The sequence below is a fragment of the Gopherus evgoodei genome, chromosome 10 (genome assembly GCF_007399415.2).
Source record: "Gopherus evgoodei ecotype Sinaloan lineage chromosome 10, rGopEvg1_v1.p, whole genome shotgun sequence".
In the NCBI taxonomy this organism is placed as follows: Eukaryota; Metazoa; Chordata; order Testudines; family Testudinidae; genus Gopherus; species Gopherus evgoodei.
The window spans coordinates 83,727,918-83,747,123 of record NC_044331.1 but is presented as its reverse complement, the minus strand read 5'-3'; the positions used below and the strand labels follow the sequence as shown (position 1 = coordinate 83,747,123).

The 19,206-nt window shown below is 44.6% G+C and overlaps 1 protein-coding gene across 5 annotated transcripts in view; it reads right to left on the bottom strand.

Moving 5' to 3' along the window:
• The window catches only part of PRKCB (protein kinase C beta), a 254,791-nt gene that overhangs the window by 56,250 nt on the left and 179,335 nt on the right, over nucleotides 1–19,206 (bottom strand). For all 5 annotated transcript variants that reach the window (XR_004002305.1, XR_004002306.1, XM_030577510.1 and 2 more), the window contains 2 exons: nucleotides 13,343–13,489; nucleotides 2,547–2,720 (listed from right to left, as the gene is read on the bottom strand). Coding sequence is in view for 3 of the 5 variants with exons in the window: in XM_030577510.1 (XP_030433370.1) it covers nucleotides 2,547–2,720; nucleotides 13,343–13,489 (321 nt within the window). In the remaining 2 variants the exon portion in view is untranslated. The remainder of the gene's footprint in view (nucleotides 1–2,546; nucleotides 2,721–13,342; nucleotides 13,490–19,206) is intronic.

Genomic DNA, 19,206 nt, shown 5'->3' with positions numbered 1-19,206 from the left:
CGGCCGCATTCGCGATCCTGGATCGCTTGATATTTTTGCAGTACTGATAGGCCAGCAGCTTTTACACAAGAACATTTAGCTAATGGAGAATCCAAAATGGGAGCTGCACAAAAGGCATCTGCCATGTTCGCATCTGCCCGGACGCCTCCCTTGAATCTTCTTGCATTTGCCAAATGGTGGCCAACCACTTAGTGCACTTACACAGCCAGAAAACCTGCCATTGCAGGACCAGACACAGGGTGCGTTCGCGCTTGGGCATGTCCATCCAGCATAGATTTCAATTAGCAGCCTCCTGGCCCATAAACAGCAGGTCTGTCAGGTGAGCCCAAAGGAAGCTGCATTGACCTCATCCTCCCTGAAAGTCACTCTCTACAGAGCCGATATTCAGCCTACACTCTCTTAGTTACACTCTGTATTCAAGGGACCTTTATAAAGGGTTAATAAATTAGTAGATGTTTTAACTGGAATGTCAGACAATATTGAACGTCCTCAGAACGGTTCTCTAACAGTATCAATCAACATCAATGGGGAAGAACATTCAAAAGGTGGCTACTCAGTATAGCCAAGCCAGTACTAAAAAACAGGCATTGAGCTTCCTTCACTTTGGAGGAAACCAGAATGTTTGTGCTTTAAACAAGTGTACAGAGATATAGATATAGCTTTTCCTTTATACAGATAGAGAGAGAGAAAGAGAAGCCAGATGGCTGGCATGACCGCAGGCTGGAACAGAAAGCTGTATCTCCAGCTAGGAAAAGCAACTCTGATCCTCAGTTTGGGAGAAAAGAGCCAGGACTGTGCAGGGAGAGTGGAATAACTGAACTCGCTGAGAAACAGCATTGTCCACCGACGTTCAATCATTGCATGCCAAGACTTATCCAGGATTCTGATAAAACATGGATGTCCCCATCACACGCAAGGGTTGAGTCAGGAACAATGGGATTCTTTGGGTTTATCTGGGTCCCTTTATTCTGCTGATTTTATTTACCATTTCTCCTGCCTTGCTTCACACTGAAACTTGGAGGCAAAGGCAGGACAATACCCATTATTATCGCTTACCTTGATGGAAGCACTCATCTCCGTCCTGGCCCACATGGGAATAAGAGATGGCTTTACACTTGATGGGCAGTTAACAGCAGTCCTCGAGGACTGGCCTTTGCTGGCCGTGCCTCTGGGATTATAAAGATGCCAGAGTCACACTCACTTTTTTCCAGATTAGCTGGAGCCCACAGGCTTTTAGCTGATGGTGCAAAATTTCCCCCTGTGATGCCTTAACAATAATTCTCTCATTCTTTGAGAGGTGGATTTGAGATTTTTTTTCTTTACTAGTCAATTGAACTAACAGTGCAGCCTGGGAACTTGTCTTTGAACTGTTCTCCCAGAAATCAGAGGGCTTGTGCTTGCATTTGATAATATACTCTGCTACACATTTTGATTACTTTACAAACATGATTACTATTTAGCTACTGTAGGTCTCTTAAAAATAATCCTGCACTGACTCACTTCAGATGCCACAAAGATGGTGTTTGAAAGAGCTTCCCCTGCCATATTTTGATTACTGTTCTGCAAAGCTGGGCCACACACTTTAAATACATTGAACGTGTTTGGTAAATCCAATTGCTGGGATAATATTAAAGTGTAATCCTCTCAGACTCCACTGGCGTCCGTCTAAAGGACTATACCGATTACTGTTCCCTGCTCCTGCTGACAAGTACCTGGGCATTTTCATTTACAAGTTGTTCAACAGCTGGCCAGAGACTGCTTCAAAAAATGCTATTTATTATTTGCAGAAGTTAGTAAGATGCCTATTTCAATTGGAAATTTCTGGATTTCTTATTAGGTTTCACCATCTGCTCAGTTTCTTAATTCCAAGCAGTAAATACTGACAAAAGTGGTATTTTGCTACCTGGACTGTAACTCAAACCCTAGACAAGGGTCTTTCGGAAAGAATTAAGGATCAAGTCTAATTCAATCAAGTGCTGGCTGATAAATTTGTCGGGTTCCCAGCCTGAGGCTCCATATTTGAGCGTGCACACCGGCAGAAAGTGTTTGGTGCATGAAAGTTTGGTATACGATGAGGTTGGCAAGAGGGAAACGTATGTGAGCACTTTTCCCGCCATGGTTCTTTAGGTGCGCAGAGAGCGCAGTGTGAAATCACAGGCAGGCTCAAAGGGGGCTGAAAATTTGGCCAAATATTTAATTCATATATTTATTTACAGGCATTTCTATAGTGCTTCAGAGCACACTGCAATGTCTCAGGATCACTCGAGGCATGGGGAGAACTTGGGTGGGAGGGGGATTCCCTTCTCCTTGGATTCGGATGATGAGGCATCTCAGGGGCAGGTCTCTACCTGCCACCCCTGCTCGGAAGTGACTGGAGCCTCTTCCCCTTCACAGCACCCCAGGCTGGTCTAGAGTCCCCGGTGTCTGGGGGGGGGGGACTCATTCACGCTAACTTTCGCATTGGATACAAACTCCTCAGTTACACAAGACCTCTCTGAGGGGCATTTTGCACAGGGCTGATGTCAACGTAAGAGTTGCCCACTTACCATTGTTTGAAAGCAGGAGTGAAGCTGTGTTAGGAACGGAGGCTTCCCAGCCAGAGCCAGGACTCGCTTCTCAACCATCGTGCACTCCACGTCGTCGTCCTGAATAACGACATCCTTCTTCAGGATCTTTACTGCATAGAGCTCATCGGTGCCTTTTCTTTCCGAGAGCATGACCTGTGTGGGAAACAGGAGAACTGCTTACACTGTGCCCGTACCACATTTCTAATTTGTCCTCGCAGATAGATGCCAGGAGAGCCACATAGGGCTTTTTTATTTTGCTATGGCTCCCATTACCACAGTGTGTGAGCATCTCGGAAATATTTACTCTCCCAACACGGTGAGGTAGTTTAATACTTGTATCCTTATATCACAGATGGGGAATTGGGGTACAGAGATACTGGGGGTCAGATTCTCAGTCTACTGTCTTCAGGCACCTAATACCATTACGAATCTGGCCCTCATGCTTTACCCTGGAGTCTGTGGAAAAGCCAGGAATTGAACCCAGATCTCTGCTGCAGGGACTTAACCACAAGACCAGCCTTCTTCTCTGAGTGCCCATCCATATTTGGGGTGCTCTGAATGGAAGCAGCACTGGTGGATGTGCCTCAGATTCAGAAAGTCCTCATCAAATACCACAGTGGTAAAAAGTTATGTAACTATCTTAATTTGCTTCCACTTTGTTTGACAGTGAATGAAAGGCGGCACTCTTTATACCCCCAGGGTAAATTGAAACACGATTATTCCTCTGGCCCATCACTCAGCAACTGCTTTACTTCATGAAAAATAATTTGTTCACCTAATATTTTAAACTAGTTGTGTCAATCTGCAGATTTATTTATTATAATAAATGGAGGCTGCCGTCTCCTGCTAGGGCGACTTTGTCTCATTAATCAAATCAACCCGAATGAGGACTCCTGAAAATCCTGCCGACACCCCACAGATTATTAAGATACATTGCTTCAATTTGGTGTGGGCTGCTTCTGAAACAAACACCGCTCACCAGAGGGCACGTTTGCTTCCCATTTTCTCTCTCTCTGTTAAATTCAAATCGTCAGTGGAATGGAATTACTTTACATTTAAAAGAGACTATTAAAATCCTTAGTCACACTGAGAACATACGTTAGGCTGTTTTGAAAATAAATTAGGAGAGATGAACATCAATAGAGTGGAACAGAAATAATTTAAGACCGTAGCAGAGCTGAAAAAAAATGCGAGGCAGCATCCTGTGGACTTTTGAAAGGCAAGAGAATCGATTCCCAGCAAAAATACCGCTGTTTGGGTCATAGGAGATGTGACCCAGAGAGCGACACAATGTCCCCAGCAGAGGGTCCACGAGTCTGTCACAGCAACTCCTATGTGGCCTGACCAACTCACTACACATAACACATTGCTGGCATGGTATTTATCTACAAAGACTGTTGTGTAAGGTATCAAATGAAAGCTCGTAACATGCTGGTCGTCACTGCATGATGGGTGTCCAGATAACAATTAAGAAGCTGTTTGTGTATACTGAAAATATGTTTAAACCAAGCAAACCAGGCAGGGCTGATAAAGGTTTCCCAGATAAAGGAAGGTTGACTTGCTAGTCTGCCCAGGTCTCTCATGTGTAAATGGAGCAGGGTTTGCCAGAGACAATTGGGATTATATTTGCATATTGAGTCAGCAGGAAGAGGAAACTAACAGAAGGATGAGAAGAACAGCATGGCGTGTGGTGCTGAAGAATAGAGGGGGAGATGAACTTTTTTTCGGGATGCATTTCACAGGATAGACCTCAAAGATTTACTGGCCTATAAGAAGAGGGGGAACAAACCTCTGCGGGAGCAATAAGAGCAGCACCGTTTATATCCACAAAAGCTGGATCCTGGCTGGCAGGCACTTCTGACACAGAGGAGACTTGCGGTGAGCAATCCTTGTCTAAGGCAGTTTTAGATGGTTACGTGTAGTCACTAGAAAGCATGTTAGACTTTTGGTTTATTTATAACCATTTTCAGGTTTTATTAGCCTTGCTTAGTATCACTTGAATCGCTGTTCTTTATTAATAAGCTTATTCTTGGCTTTACTAAATGTTCCTCTCAATACAATATATTCAAGTGTGAATCCTCAGCCAAGCCAACAGGAAGGGTGTTTGTCGTCGCTCTGGAGACAGCGGACTTGGTAATTTCTGTGAGTGTCCAGGGAGGGCTGGACACTGCTGGCCAATGCTCTTTCAAGGGGCTCAGGCACTGACTTGCACCAAGTGTTCTCTGCATGGTGAAGGAAGGGCTGACGGAGTCCGGAGGAGCGTAGTGGGCTGGTAACAGGGAGTGATGCACAGTCTAGCAGCAGCAGCAAATCTCTTGCATGCCGCGGCAGAGTTCTGGATGTCCCCAAGACAGTGTCGCAGGAGGCAGATTAAATACAGTGACAATATCTATGTTTCACCATAGTGTTAGGAAGGGTTTTTATTAAATAGGTTTCACAGGGCCTAATTCTACTGTGGTACAGCCCTATAAACCGAGAATAACCCCATGGAGTGAAGTTTTATATTTAAATGAGTGTAACAGAGCAGAATGCGTCTGAGTCTGTCTAAGATTAGTACATAAAACCCTGATGACTGAGCATAGGTCAAGTGTTTTGGCAAATATTTGTACATTAAAATGAGACTCACGGCTGGTGAGGACATTCATTATTACTCAGCTTAACTAATGTAACTCCACCACCTGACAGTTCCACACAGCTGTTCCATATCAAAGCCCAGCTAATTCATCCCCACAGGTCCCCATGTGGCAGGTTAATGGTATTGCCCGTACCCTGCGGATGGGGAAAGCATTGCACTAAGACAGAGAGACTTGCCCGAGCCAGGATTAGAATCTCAGTGTTCCCGACTCTCTGCTCAGACCAGGAGACCACAGTTCGGTCTCCTTCCCCGACAATGGTTGCAGATAACTGACCTGACGCAGTACTGGTCCACATCCTCAGCCGGCGTCACTTGGCATCCTCCACTGAAGTCAACAGCATTGCACTTGTGCTTACAACCAAGCACGTGCTTAAATACTTTACTAGATAGCAGGCCAGAGTGCTCAGCACCCTGGAGGATCATGCCCTCGGGGCCTGCACTGAAGTGCAGGGAAACCCTTGGGAAGAGTCTCATGAACCTTAATGGTCAATGGGACAGATTATTATTTGTACGGCAGTAGCACTTTGAGTCCCCAGTCTTCAGATTGAAGTTCAAATACCTCAGCAGCCTGACAAGCGTGTGTGTGTGTGGAGGCAGGAATTCACTGGGCCATGAGGACAAGAACATGAAGGAAGTTACTAGCATGTGTCCTTTCTTACTAGAGACAATGTCCTGCACCCTGATGCCTTGGAGAGGAGAGAAGGTCAATCCACCCTCTAGTATTTTTTAAACCATTGCTTAGAGAAGGTATGTCCTGAAGCCTCAGAAGGAAAGGTCCCTAGTTTCCCTTGACTGTTCTTCACTAGCTCATGAATGACATCAGGAGTCAAACTGGGGGTGGAGGGGAATGGTGTTAACACTTCTCTGAGCAGGAGCTAAGTTCTGCCCACCTGTGAAGCTAGAATGAGATGTCACTGACAACTGACCATGGGGATCTTCAGAATATAACCACCATTCTTCTTATAATATAATATAATCACCATTCGTCTGTTAGTCTATAAGGTGCCACAGGATTCTTTGCTGCTTTCACCATTCTTCTTGTAAGCATTAATCATCAGTGAGTTACAAACACTGACATTTAAGTCATCACTATAAGGGTTCAGAGCTGACATCCTAACAGGCGAACAGCGACAGTTGTACCTCTTCGTGCTACTGTTTTAGGCTATCTGCAAATTCAGGCAGAAGCTGCCAGTTCACTCTTCAGATGGCCACTGCTTCCATGAGTGCTAGAGGGTCTTTGTTTTTTAATGAAGCATAAGATGTAGAAACAAGACCAGTTTAGCAAGTCGCCCAATGAGGGACAGGGACAAGGAGCAAGAACCTTCTTGCATTTAGTTGCAGTTCTCCTGTTAATTCACTGCATGACTTGAACAAGTTCGGAACCCTCTCTGTATCTCCATCTACACACCTGAGATAGTTCTGCTAGCCCACTTTGAGGAGCAATTTGTAGGGATAAATTGGTTATTTCCTGTAAAGTGCTTTGAATACGAAAAGTGCTACAGAAGCACACAGTTAAGATTCCTTTATTCTGTCTGTTGCATCTGACCTGTGAAAGCATTTACAATTTTGCATGAACTAAGGAATATTTTAAATTGATCACTGACATTTATCCTTAACATTCTCGTGTAGGCAGTTCAGGTTTATAAGTCACCCCGATTATGTTTTAACAGACAGAATTGATTTTAACTGATCAAAAAGGATGGGCTTTGGTTCCTGAAAGCCATCTGAAGAAGGGAGATTATCTGGAAGCGAGTGAATAAACCATGTTGTTCATGTCTGGAAGGATCAGGGCTCCTGTTGGCTAAACTCTCTCAAAGGTTACAGGGCATCTCTAAACCCTGCGTCTCAGCATTAAGGCCACAAATGGACTGCTTTCTTGAAACCAACAGCAGGAGAAGTCTCAGTTATGAAGCAGAGGAATCATGGTGCATTACAAAACTTGGAGAGTTTGGATACTTTTTAAAAATTGAGTGCCTGGAAGCCTCCAGGAGAGTGTGTGCATCTTTTTTGTAAGAAAGCTCATTGAGGGATAATCACACTGGGATGCTTTCCCCGAGGTACAAATTGATTACACTTCAAGATAAAAGCCACTGGAGTGCAGGGCTCAGTAACTGTAAATAATTATGTGGTGGATTCAGACTCTGTTTAGTCAATAGGAGCCTACCCCTCCAGGATGAAAACCTCCAACAGATTGATGGATGGTGCCGACGTTATGTCAATGTACCTCTCTCATCAAATTGGAGGGCACATTTGTTGCCACATCAGTGTTCTTAGTGTCTGCAATGGAATGAGGGAACACAATTTCCTTGTGCACAAAATTAAATGGGAAAAAACAGCTCTAGGGTTTACTTAAGCTGTAAATGTTTTATTCAGTGGCTCTCCAATGGCACACGAATGCTGAAACGTGTGGCGTGCATCTCAGTGTGCTGGCCTACAGATTGTGAGCCAGGCAGTTCCACATCACTAAAATACAGGAGGAAAGACAGAGTTCCTTCTCTGCAGCTGCATAAGAAATCAGTGGGCACTTGCACAGAGTGTATGTATTATGTATGCTACTAAGCCTGGGTCAATGTATTACTCTGTGTTTAGATCCAGACTGACAGACACATGGGGTCACACAAGTGTAAATGCAGAGTTGCTTCACTTAAGTCAGTGGAGCCACCCTGAATTCAGACCTGCATAACAGAGAAGACCTGACCCTTGGCCTGTTTGGAAGGTACTTTCCAGAGCGCTGGGAGAGGCATTCTGTGCAAATAAGGTAGTGTAGCGTCTGCAAATTTTGCTTCCTTGCTGCATTCACCTATGTCACTTTAGCAGCACCCACAGCACCCGAAACCCTATAAATACTGGAGCAGAGAAACACAAAACAGGCGGTTTATACCATTGTCTTCAGTAACGTCCTATTGCAAACAGCAACTAACCCTGATCTATCTAGGTACTTATATGACCCTCATCAACACAGTAGCTGAGTGCGTCGTAGAACTTCTATATAAAGTGATTCAATTCCAAGATAAAAATGGCCACTAGTGAGCAGTCTTCAGCACCTGTAAATCACTCTTGGTATGTGATGGATCCAAAAATGAAGGCTCTCCCCAATGCCAGGGAAATAATCAACCCTAGACACGCAGAGGAGTAAATAACCCAAACTCTTTCAACCAGGGGATCCTGCCAACACCCTGATCTGCAGAAGCAAAAGGCTCAGGCCTTTCCAGAGAAAAGTCGTAAAACCCCAGCTCACTCGTGTCAAAGACTGAGTAGCTGCAAAATATGAACCAGCTGCATAAATTTAGCTTTTTACAATTTTGGTTAAACCAGAGGGAGGTTTTGCCAACATTGCACTATTCAATTAAAAACAGGCCTAGGGAATTATGGGTCCCTTTTCCCACTCCAGCTGCTAAAGCTCAAGGAGAATCCCATAATTTATAGATGCCTGGGTCTGCTCTGGTCCTGGCCATCAGAGCAGCCAAGGAGGGGAAGCAGATGGGCCTGTCCCCAGCCCAGGAATGGGCCAAGAGGCCCTGGGTTTAGTGAAGGGTGGCCCTTAGCGTCTTGCTAAGCACACTGCAGCCTGAGTCCAGGTGGAACTGAAGACCAAACCTCCCCACTCAATGAAATGTGATGCCCTTATTTTACTGAGCTCCCACAGCAGTAACAAAGCCAGAGGAGAACTGTTCCATCCCATGACCCTCAAGCCAGTCTTTGCTGTGACTTTACATCTATAGAACACACGCTGTAAGATAGATTGCAATTTCTTTTCTGGCACATGAGAAACTGATATTTAACTTGATTTATTCCTGTAACAGAGTGTATGTGCTTGGGAAGGTTCCAGCATCATAATTGGAGACAGTCCAACACTGGATGAGGAGAGGACGGGTTTGTTAAACTCCACCGAGGCCAATATCTAGGTTTTCCTGATGCTTGCCAGCCGTAGCATGCAAGTGAGGAGAATACTAAGCAGTAAATGCTGGCTCTGGGTACCAAAGAGTTAAGCAGTTTATTAGTGAAACAGGGATTCACTAAAATGGTTCAATTATACTCAAACAGCTCTTACAGGCTATTTTGAATCTAAAAAAATCAATGACTTGATAGGTGGTTTACCACGTACAGCAAAACATGGAGCTAGAAAATTTAAGCTGCGGCAACGCAGGCTGTGGAAGGAGGCTACTGTGACAGATACAAATTACTGCTAGCCAGGCTGCACGTGTCTAGGGCAGAATTTGTTTCTCAGACCTGCACAGCAGAGCTCAGCCATCCCATTGGGCAGTTATGAGGAACAAGCAATGAACATAAGAACATAACCCAGTGTCCTGTCTTCCAACAGTGGCCAATGCCAAGTGTCCCAGACAGAATGAACAGAACAGGTAATCATCAAGTGATCCATCCCTTGTCGCTCATTCCCAGCTTCTGGCAAACAGACGCTAGGGACACTATCCCTGCCCACCCTGGCTAATAGCCATTGAGGGACCGATCCTCCATGAACTTATCTAGTTCTTGAAGCCTGGACAGATCTAAGGAAACAAGATGCTCCATTATGGAGAAAAAATTGTTTTGTGCTGATGCCACCTTAGACCCAGTGCCTCCCTGCCAACATGCCCATTTCACACGCTAGCTAGCTCATGGGCTGGGATGGATTTGATGATCCGCACCGTTAATCTTGAAAGGTCCAACAGCTCCATCTTACTGAGTGGAAAATAAATAATAATAAACAACGTTCTGTCCACCAAGTCCTTAAAAGCCTTAAATCCTCTAAAGCGTTTTCCCAGATATCCCTCTGGCAGAGAGAGAAGCAGCTGGAACTCCTTGATTTCAGAATGTTAAGGAACAAATGTGAGGCAAAGAATGAGAGGAAAAAGGTGGGGAACACTCCCACTGGGGAATAGCGGGAGCCGGGCTGGATCTAATCGCACAGACCAACATTCTGTTTTAACGAGCACTAATTAGCATATTTATAACAGTCTGTTCCACGGAACAGTTGCTGTCACATTCCCTTACATAAGCCACAATTCCAACTGAGGGTTTGTTAACGTTTCTCAAAATAAAAAGAAGAGGAGAAAAAACTCCCAAATTCCCAGATGCCAAAGCAGGAGACTTTCAAAGGGATTATTTGTGTGGTGGAGGAGGAGCGGGGTGGGGAAGAGTGAGGAAAAGCAGCGGCTAGTTTTCATTTGTAAGATTTTAGTGCTGTTGTTTTAAACTGCGGTTTGCTAGGGTGTGAGATAACAAACCAGAAGGCACTTGGGAGAGGTCACAGCTGGCAGAGAATGTTTACATGGTTTGTGACTGTGCTACATATAGGCCATGTCTACATCTAAAATTTTGCAGCGCTGGTTGTTACAGCTGTATTAGTACAGCTGTATAGGGCCAGCGCTGCAGAGTGGCCACACTTACAGCAACCAGCGCTGCAAGTGGTGTTAGATGTGGCCACACTGCAGCGCTGTTGGGCGGCTTCAAGGGGGGTTCGGGGAACGCGAGAGCAAACCGGGAAAGGAGACCAGCTTCGCCACGGTTTGCTCTCGCGTTCCCCGAACCACCCTGCAAACCGCAGGGAAGGAGACCTGCTTGCTCGGGGTTCCGGGAACGAGAGAGCAAACCGGGAAAGGAGACCAGCTTCGCCGCGGTTTGCTCTCGCGTTCCCCGAACCACCCTGCAAACCGCAGGGAAGGAGACCTGCTTGCTCGGGGTTCCGGGAACGAGAGAGTAAACCGGGAAAGGAGACCAGCTTTGCCGCGGTTTGCTCTCGCGTTCCCCGAACCACCCAGCAAACCTCAGGGAAGGAGACCTGCTTGCTCGGGGTTTGGGGAACGCGAGAGCAAACTGGGAAAGGAAACCAGCTTCGCCGCGGTTTGCTCTCGCGTTCCCCGAACCACCCTGCAAACCGCAGGGAAGGAGACCTGCTTGCGCGGGGTTCCGGGAACGCGAGAGCAAGCCGGGGAAGGAGACCAGCTTGATTACCAGAGGCTTCCTCCTTCCACGGAGGTCAAGAAAAGCGCTGGTAACTGTCTACATTGGATTACCAGCGCTGGATCACCAGCGCTGGATCCTCTACACCCGAGACAAAACGGGAGTACGGCCAGCGCTGCAAACAGGGAGTTGCAGCGCTGGTGGTGCCCTGCAGATGTGTACACCTTCAAAGTTGCAGCGCTGTAACTCCCTCACCAGCGCTGCAACTTTCTGATGTAGACAAGCCCTTAGTATCGATTTGACAGGGTTACGGGGAAAGTTGAAGACCGGTTCCGATGTTCCTGGGTGAGAGAGAGATTTGGATTGATTGACTGTCTGAGTTAATCTGCATGTGATTATTTAATACTGCTGGGCAGTCACTAATTAATTGTTTGGGGGCACACCACTTTCTGTATGGGGGGGGGAGTTATTTTGTTGTTTAAAGCTAAGAGCTAGAATAAACCTGCAAGCAGCGCCACTACCATTTGAGCTTTAGAACCAAGAGCAAACAGCTAAAATGGACCCTCTCCAGAGCTGTCACTTCGAGCAGCTCCTGGGGCAGCTGCCCGGATGGAGAGTCCAATGGTTCTAAGGGCTGAGGGAAGTTAACACATTTGCCTTTCAGTAACACTTTTTGGAGGATCTCAAAATCCCCACAAACATTATTTACCCTGTGAAATATCCCCATTTCCAGATGGGAAAAATGAGGTTGTGACTCGCTTGAGGTCATGAGTTGGTGCCGGAGCAAGGAACAGAACCCAGACTCCTGACTCTCTCTAGCCATGAGAGAACACTTCCTCCAGCTGGATGAGTAAAAGAGGGTAAATACAGGGTGAATTCTGAAGGACACAATTTCAATCCATTACATTTATCAGAGACAGTAGCAGCGTGTCCTCTCAGTACGCTGTCTCCCCCTTCTCCCCCCATCCAAGACATTTATACCGAGGTGGAGAAATATTCCTCTATTAAGAAAGCTCAGTAAACAGTCTGGTGTCAGGCCATCTGTCATAGCGGTGAATGATGTATTGATACACCAACAACGGAAACACAGCCTTCCTCCCGCCTAGTCTAGACTCTGAAGCTGAAGTAGCAATTTCAGGATTGGAATTTCTAATGAAAATCTTGATAAAGGTGGCAAAACACTAAGAAAAATGAAGACTCTAGAATCCCACAATTACTAAAAGAAATTAATTCTCTTACCGTACATGACTGGTTTGTAAAGCCAATTAAAACGTTCATGGAGATTTTTAATTATTAGAGAGGAAAAGACACTCAGTTGAATGGAACGAGCTTTAACACATGTATATACACACACGCAATGTTGTATGTAACCCTGTTTCTAGAAAAAGAATCTCCAATTTTTAATCTCTATCTAACCAGATCCCTGAATTTCAGCATTCCTTACTATGACTGGGATCATCAGAAATTGATAAATTGCTACACAATCCTCAGGTGAAAGGCGGTCAAAATAGCAGAGCACTCTCCACCTTAAATTAATACCCTCTAGACCCTGATACCACCCTGGTGACAGCACCTGAACTCCACCGGTGCCTCGTACAAGTGGAATTTCCCAGGCCCCAATACAGAACCTTGGCTCTCCTACTGCTCCAGCCTTTCCACAGAGCAGCATTTGGAAGAACAAGAAGTGCTTTGGTGTTTATGACATGATCCCTTTTTAAAGCAGGTATCTAAGTTTTTAATGGGATGGTTCTACCTAGTACGGCGTAAGGGTGAGAAAGGAATCCCTGCTGACTGAACAGTTCTCTGCCCTCACACTGTACTGCAGAGGAGACACCAAGGCAGTCCTGCCTACATAGCTTACACAATCTAGAGCCAAGCCCCTCTGGTTTCCCAGGCTGCAGTCACTGGACGTGTTCATTCTCCTCTCTGCTGACAGTCTGACTGCAGCAATTAGCGGTCATTCTTCTAGGCACGTGCCCAATTCAGATGCGAACTCCCTTCCCATATGGTCGGTCCTCTCCCCAATCCTGCCATCTAATGAGATGGGGAACGCACACATATCAAAGGCCAGCCAGGCTCGCAGACATCATTCCTAGGCCCTGCCATTGGAGATTATGCCTCAGCCTGCTAGTCTGGAGTAATGAGGCAGAGCCTAAATTAGGAATTATTGTGGACACATGAAAGTCAAGCACAGCACTGTTCACAGATGTATGAACACATGGACCTCCTCAGACCGCACCTTTCCAAAGCTTCCTTTCCCCAGCACCATGAGGAAATTAAAATCTGACAGTTTCATCCGATCTCTGTTTCCATTGTTGTCAAATTTGGAAATCGCATGTGTCATCCTCTCCTCGGCTGCCTTGGCGCCTGGACCAATCCTGGCTCTCTGAAAGGGGAAGAGTGGGGAAAAAAAAATCAAGTGAAATGACAAGAGAGACCATTTTTAAGAGCGAGTGTATGTTAAAGGGATTATTTCTAGACGTAACACTAGGCTGAGCTGTGAATGCCTTTCCATACGAACAATCAAAACACCACCCAGGTCACAATTTGGTAGGCTTGCAAACATAGTGCATTGCACTGCTCCCCGTATTTTAAAACAAATCTCCTTGGAAGGTCCCCTACCCATTACTCCTCCCTGGAGAGCTCACTGGCTGTCTCCTACCTCTCCTGCAGCTTTCAGAACATTGGGAAAATCTAACCTGACTGGTGAGGGGAGAGCTTCCATCAAGGTATCGAAAAAGTAATTAGAAACAGAAAAAAACACCAATTACATTCCATTTAGACCACTCCCCGGGGGATACCACACTGCATATTTTCCACTTCCTTGTCCTGTCTCTTTTTAAATGCCTTTGTTCATGGGGCTTCCACCATTTCCCCTGGGAAGGCTTTTTCTTAGAACAGGGAGTCTCTAAACTCCAGCTACAATACAGAGAATATTAACCCCTACTGGAATACTTTTAAGTAACCTGCGGAATGTCCTTACAAATTGCTATCAGAGGGAGCAACCAGGGGGCGTCCTCAAGCATGCCACAGGTTAACCGTACATTTAAAACTCTGTTCTCCCCACAGACATGTGAGAGAACACTCATCAATAACAGCACACACGAGATAAGATCTAGGAAACAGAAAAAACCCACATGGGCTTAGATGAGCTGCTTCCTTTACAAAGGCAAAGTGTATGCACTGGGTCCCAGACCTAGGCGCGAAGGGCTGTTAAATACAAATATGCTGGAGTAAAATAAGAGGAATTTTTATCCAGCCCAAACTTTATTTACATCTGATATTAAAGAGAACTGAGTTCCTCTGTCTTTTCAGGCTGGATGCATGAAACCACAAATACATTTCTGAGAACAAACTCGACAGTGCTGCTTCTTCCGCACCCTCAAAGCAATCACACTAGCTGGTTGAATCACAATTGCTTATTAAGAAGCCTCGCAAAAGACATTTTTAAGCACTAAAGCTCTTCCCTTGCTCTGTGCCTTGTCATTGGTCCAGTGGCTATCTAACTTACGGAACCAGAATTTGTAAAAGCTATCTCACAGCGTATTCTGTTTTAATTTTTAGAAATATGCCACACCGCAGAGCCTGCACAGAGCTCAGTCTAGCATGACATTCCATTAACCCGATTCCAGCAGCTCAGTTTTAGTGCTGCTCATAGCTCCTCCAGATAGGAGGCTCACAAGTAATCACCAAGACTTTGCTGGTGCTAATTGGTTATTGCAAGGTTCTCCATGCAGTAAAAGTCTCCATTCATGGTCACCTGCAGCACCTACCAATAGGTGACCGAAGGCCTTGCACTGAAAACAAAAGAAAACGTTGCAAAAACCTGACGCCATCGATGTCTAATTGCAGCTGTAATTCTAAATGAGTGCTCCAGGGAAAAGGTTAAAATCATTGAGCAGCCTTATGTCTAAGACTGGCTGCAAACAGAATGACAGCCTCGGACCCGTGCGTAAGAATCTATAATCCTATCTTTTTTTTAAAAGAAACCACTGATTCAGCCTCCCAGAAAAGTGCAATTTTCCTAAGTAATTTTTAGACTTTTTAACATTTCCAAAGTTCTCTAGCTAAGGTGGAATCCTGCCCAAACCCATCATATTTCCTTAGTGTTCGGAACTAGACATGTGACAGTGAATAAAATCCAGGCACTCCCAGCACAGGGAAGGTTTCTGCTTCCCTTAGTTGGCCCCCAGGTGGGTAGCTCCATCTGGCACCCAGTGCTGAGGCTGAAGCTGAAATGAAAGGCAAGCAGTCACCTGGAGTCTGCACTCCTGCTTGCCTCTCACCATTGCTAGCACTGGTCAGAGCTGAACTGGTGAGAGCAGCAGTGCAGTGTTTGGCCGGGGGGGGGGGTAGTGGGAGGGAAAGCCTAGGGTGGACACCACACCTGATGGGGATTGGAATAAACTTTTCCCACAGTCAAGTTATTGCATCAGTGCCCCTCTACTGAAGCACCTGATATTAGCCATTGGTAGACAGAACATTCAGCTAGATGGATCTGCTATGGTCTGCAATGGCAATTCCTAAGACTGTTTTTAGTGACATAAGATCATAATTCATGCACACGAGGGTGCAGAATTAGGGATGCATGTTTCACTTTAGCCTCAGCACTTCTTAACACAGCATATTAACCGTGCACGCTTGGTACTGGATTCATATTGTTTGGGGCATTGAATTTGACTTAAGATGTTTCATCTTTGTGCAATTAAACAATACATATCCTCTTGGGTGCTTGCAGTCCAAACATTGCAACACCGTGACAGTGCATGGGAACTTGAAAGTGACATTGGCTAACCAAGAGTGAGACTTTCACTGCTGAGGAAAATGCAAAGAGCAAATTAACAATATAAGGGTTTTAATTTGCTCTATTTTAACAGTCTCAAGTATTATTAGAAAATAGTATTTTCTTAAATACAATTTATAACCCAACTATCTCTTTAAATGTCATATTGACAGGTCTTTTCTATTGCTGTTGTCCATAATAATGTTGCTAGTAATTGAGGTTTTTGTATTTAAGGACGTTCTCCCTCCATCCCATTTCATCTAGTGTGTAACCTGAATTTGTGATACCACAATAATGTCTAGGATAGTAGATAATGAGATTATAAATACAGGAAGGCTTGAAAGATCAGGCTGAGTGTTCAGCAAAACCAGAAGGGAGAAAGCCATTAAAAACACGTAAGTGCCTATAATAATAGACCACAGAACACAGCTGACCCACTCCTCAAGTAAAGGTAACTTGCTTTCTCTATCATTGTGCTCATGTTCCCATGTCTGAGTTGGTGTGAAAGTCCTTTAACATTTTTAATACACTCTTAATGCTCATGTTCTCTCTCTGGTTTATAACTAAATCATTGTAAATGTTGTCACAAAAATAAAAAGGCACTTGACCATCATTATCCAATCCAATTGGTCATAGTTAATTTACTGCACCTGACTCTATGCAATACCAGCTGATGTTCACATCTATCAAGGTGTCCCAGCACCAAGTGGCTGGTAAATGACAAGGAAAATTGGCAAAACATGCAATGCCAGCCTCACTCTATGCCTGTTTCAGAACTCTTTGTTAAGCCCAGGGCACTTACAGTTGCAGACACAAGTCTGAAGGAAGCCCACAAAGAGGCATATGGCAATCAATATTTCAGCCAGTAATTACACTGCATGCTAAATAGAACAGAGGGGCCAGAGACTGCTGAAAAAAGGCACGTAGACAAGCGTTTTAACAGTCTTCTGCAGCATGCAGTGCTCCGTATCATTCCTTTCATGTTTACTTCCTTTGCAATGCTTTCTACAGCATCTCAGAATACAAGACTGAAACTTTGTCCTATTGATTTGTGCTGCCCAGAAAGGCAGGATCAAGCCGTACTAATGCAAATCAATTGGTGGATTCTTTTTATCCCTTATCATTTTAACTGAAATGACAGAACTCTTGCCTGCTGCATTACAATTAGCATCACAGTGCATTCCCATGACCTCTCAGGACACCCTAGGAAGGCTGTTGCTGAACGGATGAGCAAGTTAGAGATTTCTGTCTTAAATCACATTTTCAGTTCCTAGCAAATCCATGTTGTAAGGAAGCGCTAAATAAAGATCGAGTAGCCTCATGGACTTGAATACTGAACTGAAATCATTCTGAATTTATCTCTGTTCTAGGATTTGGTTCCATTGTAATGTCGACAAATCCAAGAACAGGAGGAAGATTGTTAATTGTTACATTAGGTCTGGTGTGAAGTACAGGGTTATCCAGTCACAGCGCTGTAGGTCAACAGAGCCATATTAAAGCTGCACTCTTTTCCTCTTGAATGTGCAGGCAAGATTCACATGAGACGCTACACATCTAAGCAAAGAAATAACGAGGCCACGTATGATCATTGTGTAATTTAGACCGATGTCCACTAGATCAGCCATTTCATTTCACACACAACTTAAGGACAGATTACAGCTCTCCAGATGCAATACCGTCACCTTCAGGAGGCTCTTACTATGATGAGAAGCCAGAGAGCAGACTGAGTCAACTGCCATTCTAGAAAAGAGCCACTGAGGCCTATCCATCCCCAAATTAAAGATTCTCCCTCAGGAAGCTCTTATAGAATCAGATCAAAAACTCACTGAAAATAAGTGAAAACGCTCCCACTAACTTCATGGGCTTTGAAGCAGGTCCCTGGTGCTGCTAGCAGCCAAGTCATGGCATTTTATAAGTGGCATTAACATCCCGCATCGAGGTCCTTTTTACGCTTCATGACACTAACCTGTGCTTGCAGCAGCTAAGCCAGAGTAATTCACCTTAGGACAGTCCACGCTGCAAGGCTCCGTGCACACTCTTCAGCTCCAGGAACCCCTGGGACCTTCATGAGTGAATTCTGACCACCACTTCCCAGGCATGTTTCTTTCCAGCATTGTCTGTGCCAATTAAAAGGATTCCCCTGAGCAGCTATTCAGCTGAAATCTCTGTTTCTTCTAGTAGCTGATTATCAGAAGTTGGAGTTCGGAGCAGCACATCAGTCTGCATCCTCGCTGTGAGGGTCACACGTCAGTAACTGAACAGCTGGTAAGATCCTGCAGAATGAAGGTTTTTTCCTTCCCCTTATTTTCTCCACACAGTCAAAGTGCTGTGGGTTTGCATATAGTAAACTGGAACCTGCAACTATTTCCAATGTCCCAAAGAAGTTTTTTGATATGACAAGTAACTAGCAAAAAACACTGAAAGGAATAAATGCTTCAGAAGAGATTCTGCATGTAAGTAGGTCAGCGTGCTGCACCAGTGAGACACTTCTCAAGGGACTGACGCCTGGAACCCAGCTTCCCTTCAGACACAGCCTGATGCTGCTGCCATTTTTCATTGCATTTGCACTGTGCATTTCATACAAATGCACCATAACCAATCTGACCTTCGCTGTCACTTGGCCTTGCCAACCAGTTTATGGCCCAATTAATTGAGCTTCCAACTCCTAATATGTTAATCAGCGTCACTGCGCAGGCACCCCAAGCAAGGTAAAAAAGTGCTATCTACAGTATTAAAAGGTAACTTGTTAACTTGTGTTGCTCCTCCGAGGATTCCATCAGCATTTTCTGTCAGTTAACAATTTAGTACAAAACGCCTATTAAGGATCAATTCCTAACAAGCGTCAATTCACAGGAACTGTCATCCTCTCAAAGATGAAAGAGATCGCCACCCTAAATATGTCAGATAATATACTGGAGGTTTCCATAACATAACGTAGGAAACAGAACGTGTGCAGAATAATTTAAGGATTCCTCTCCAAGCTTGGTCTCCAATCCAATTATATCAATATCTTAGTTTATCTTCATTAATTATATTAATTTATAGCCACACAGACTACAGATAAAACAGATTAACAAATTCATTATATTGTACTTCAAAACTGTGAGTAAAATTGCAATTTCAAACAAGGCTTCCATTGTTCTTACATCAACTGTACGTTAGGCCATCACAGGACACAATCTTCATCCTTCTTAAATTAAAAGATAGCCTTGAAAGTGTATTAACGTAATGATTTCCTCATCTGGCTACATTTATGTTCATTCTGACAAACTCAAAAATTGTATAATTCCAAATCTTAATAAAGAAATCCAATCTAAAGA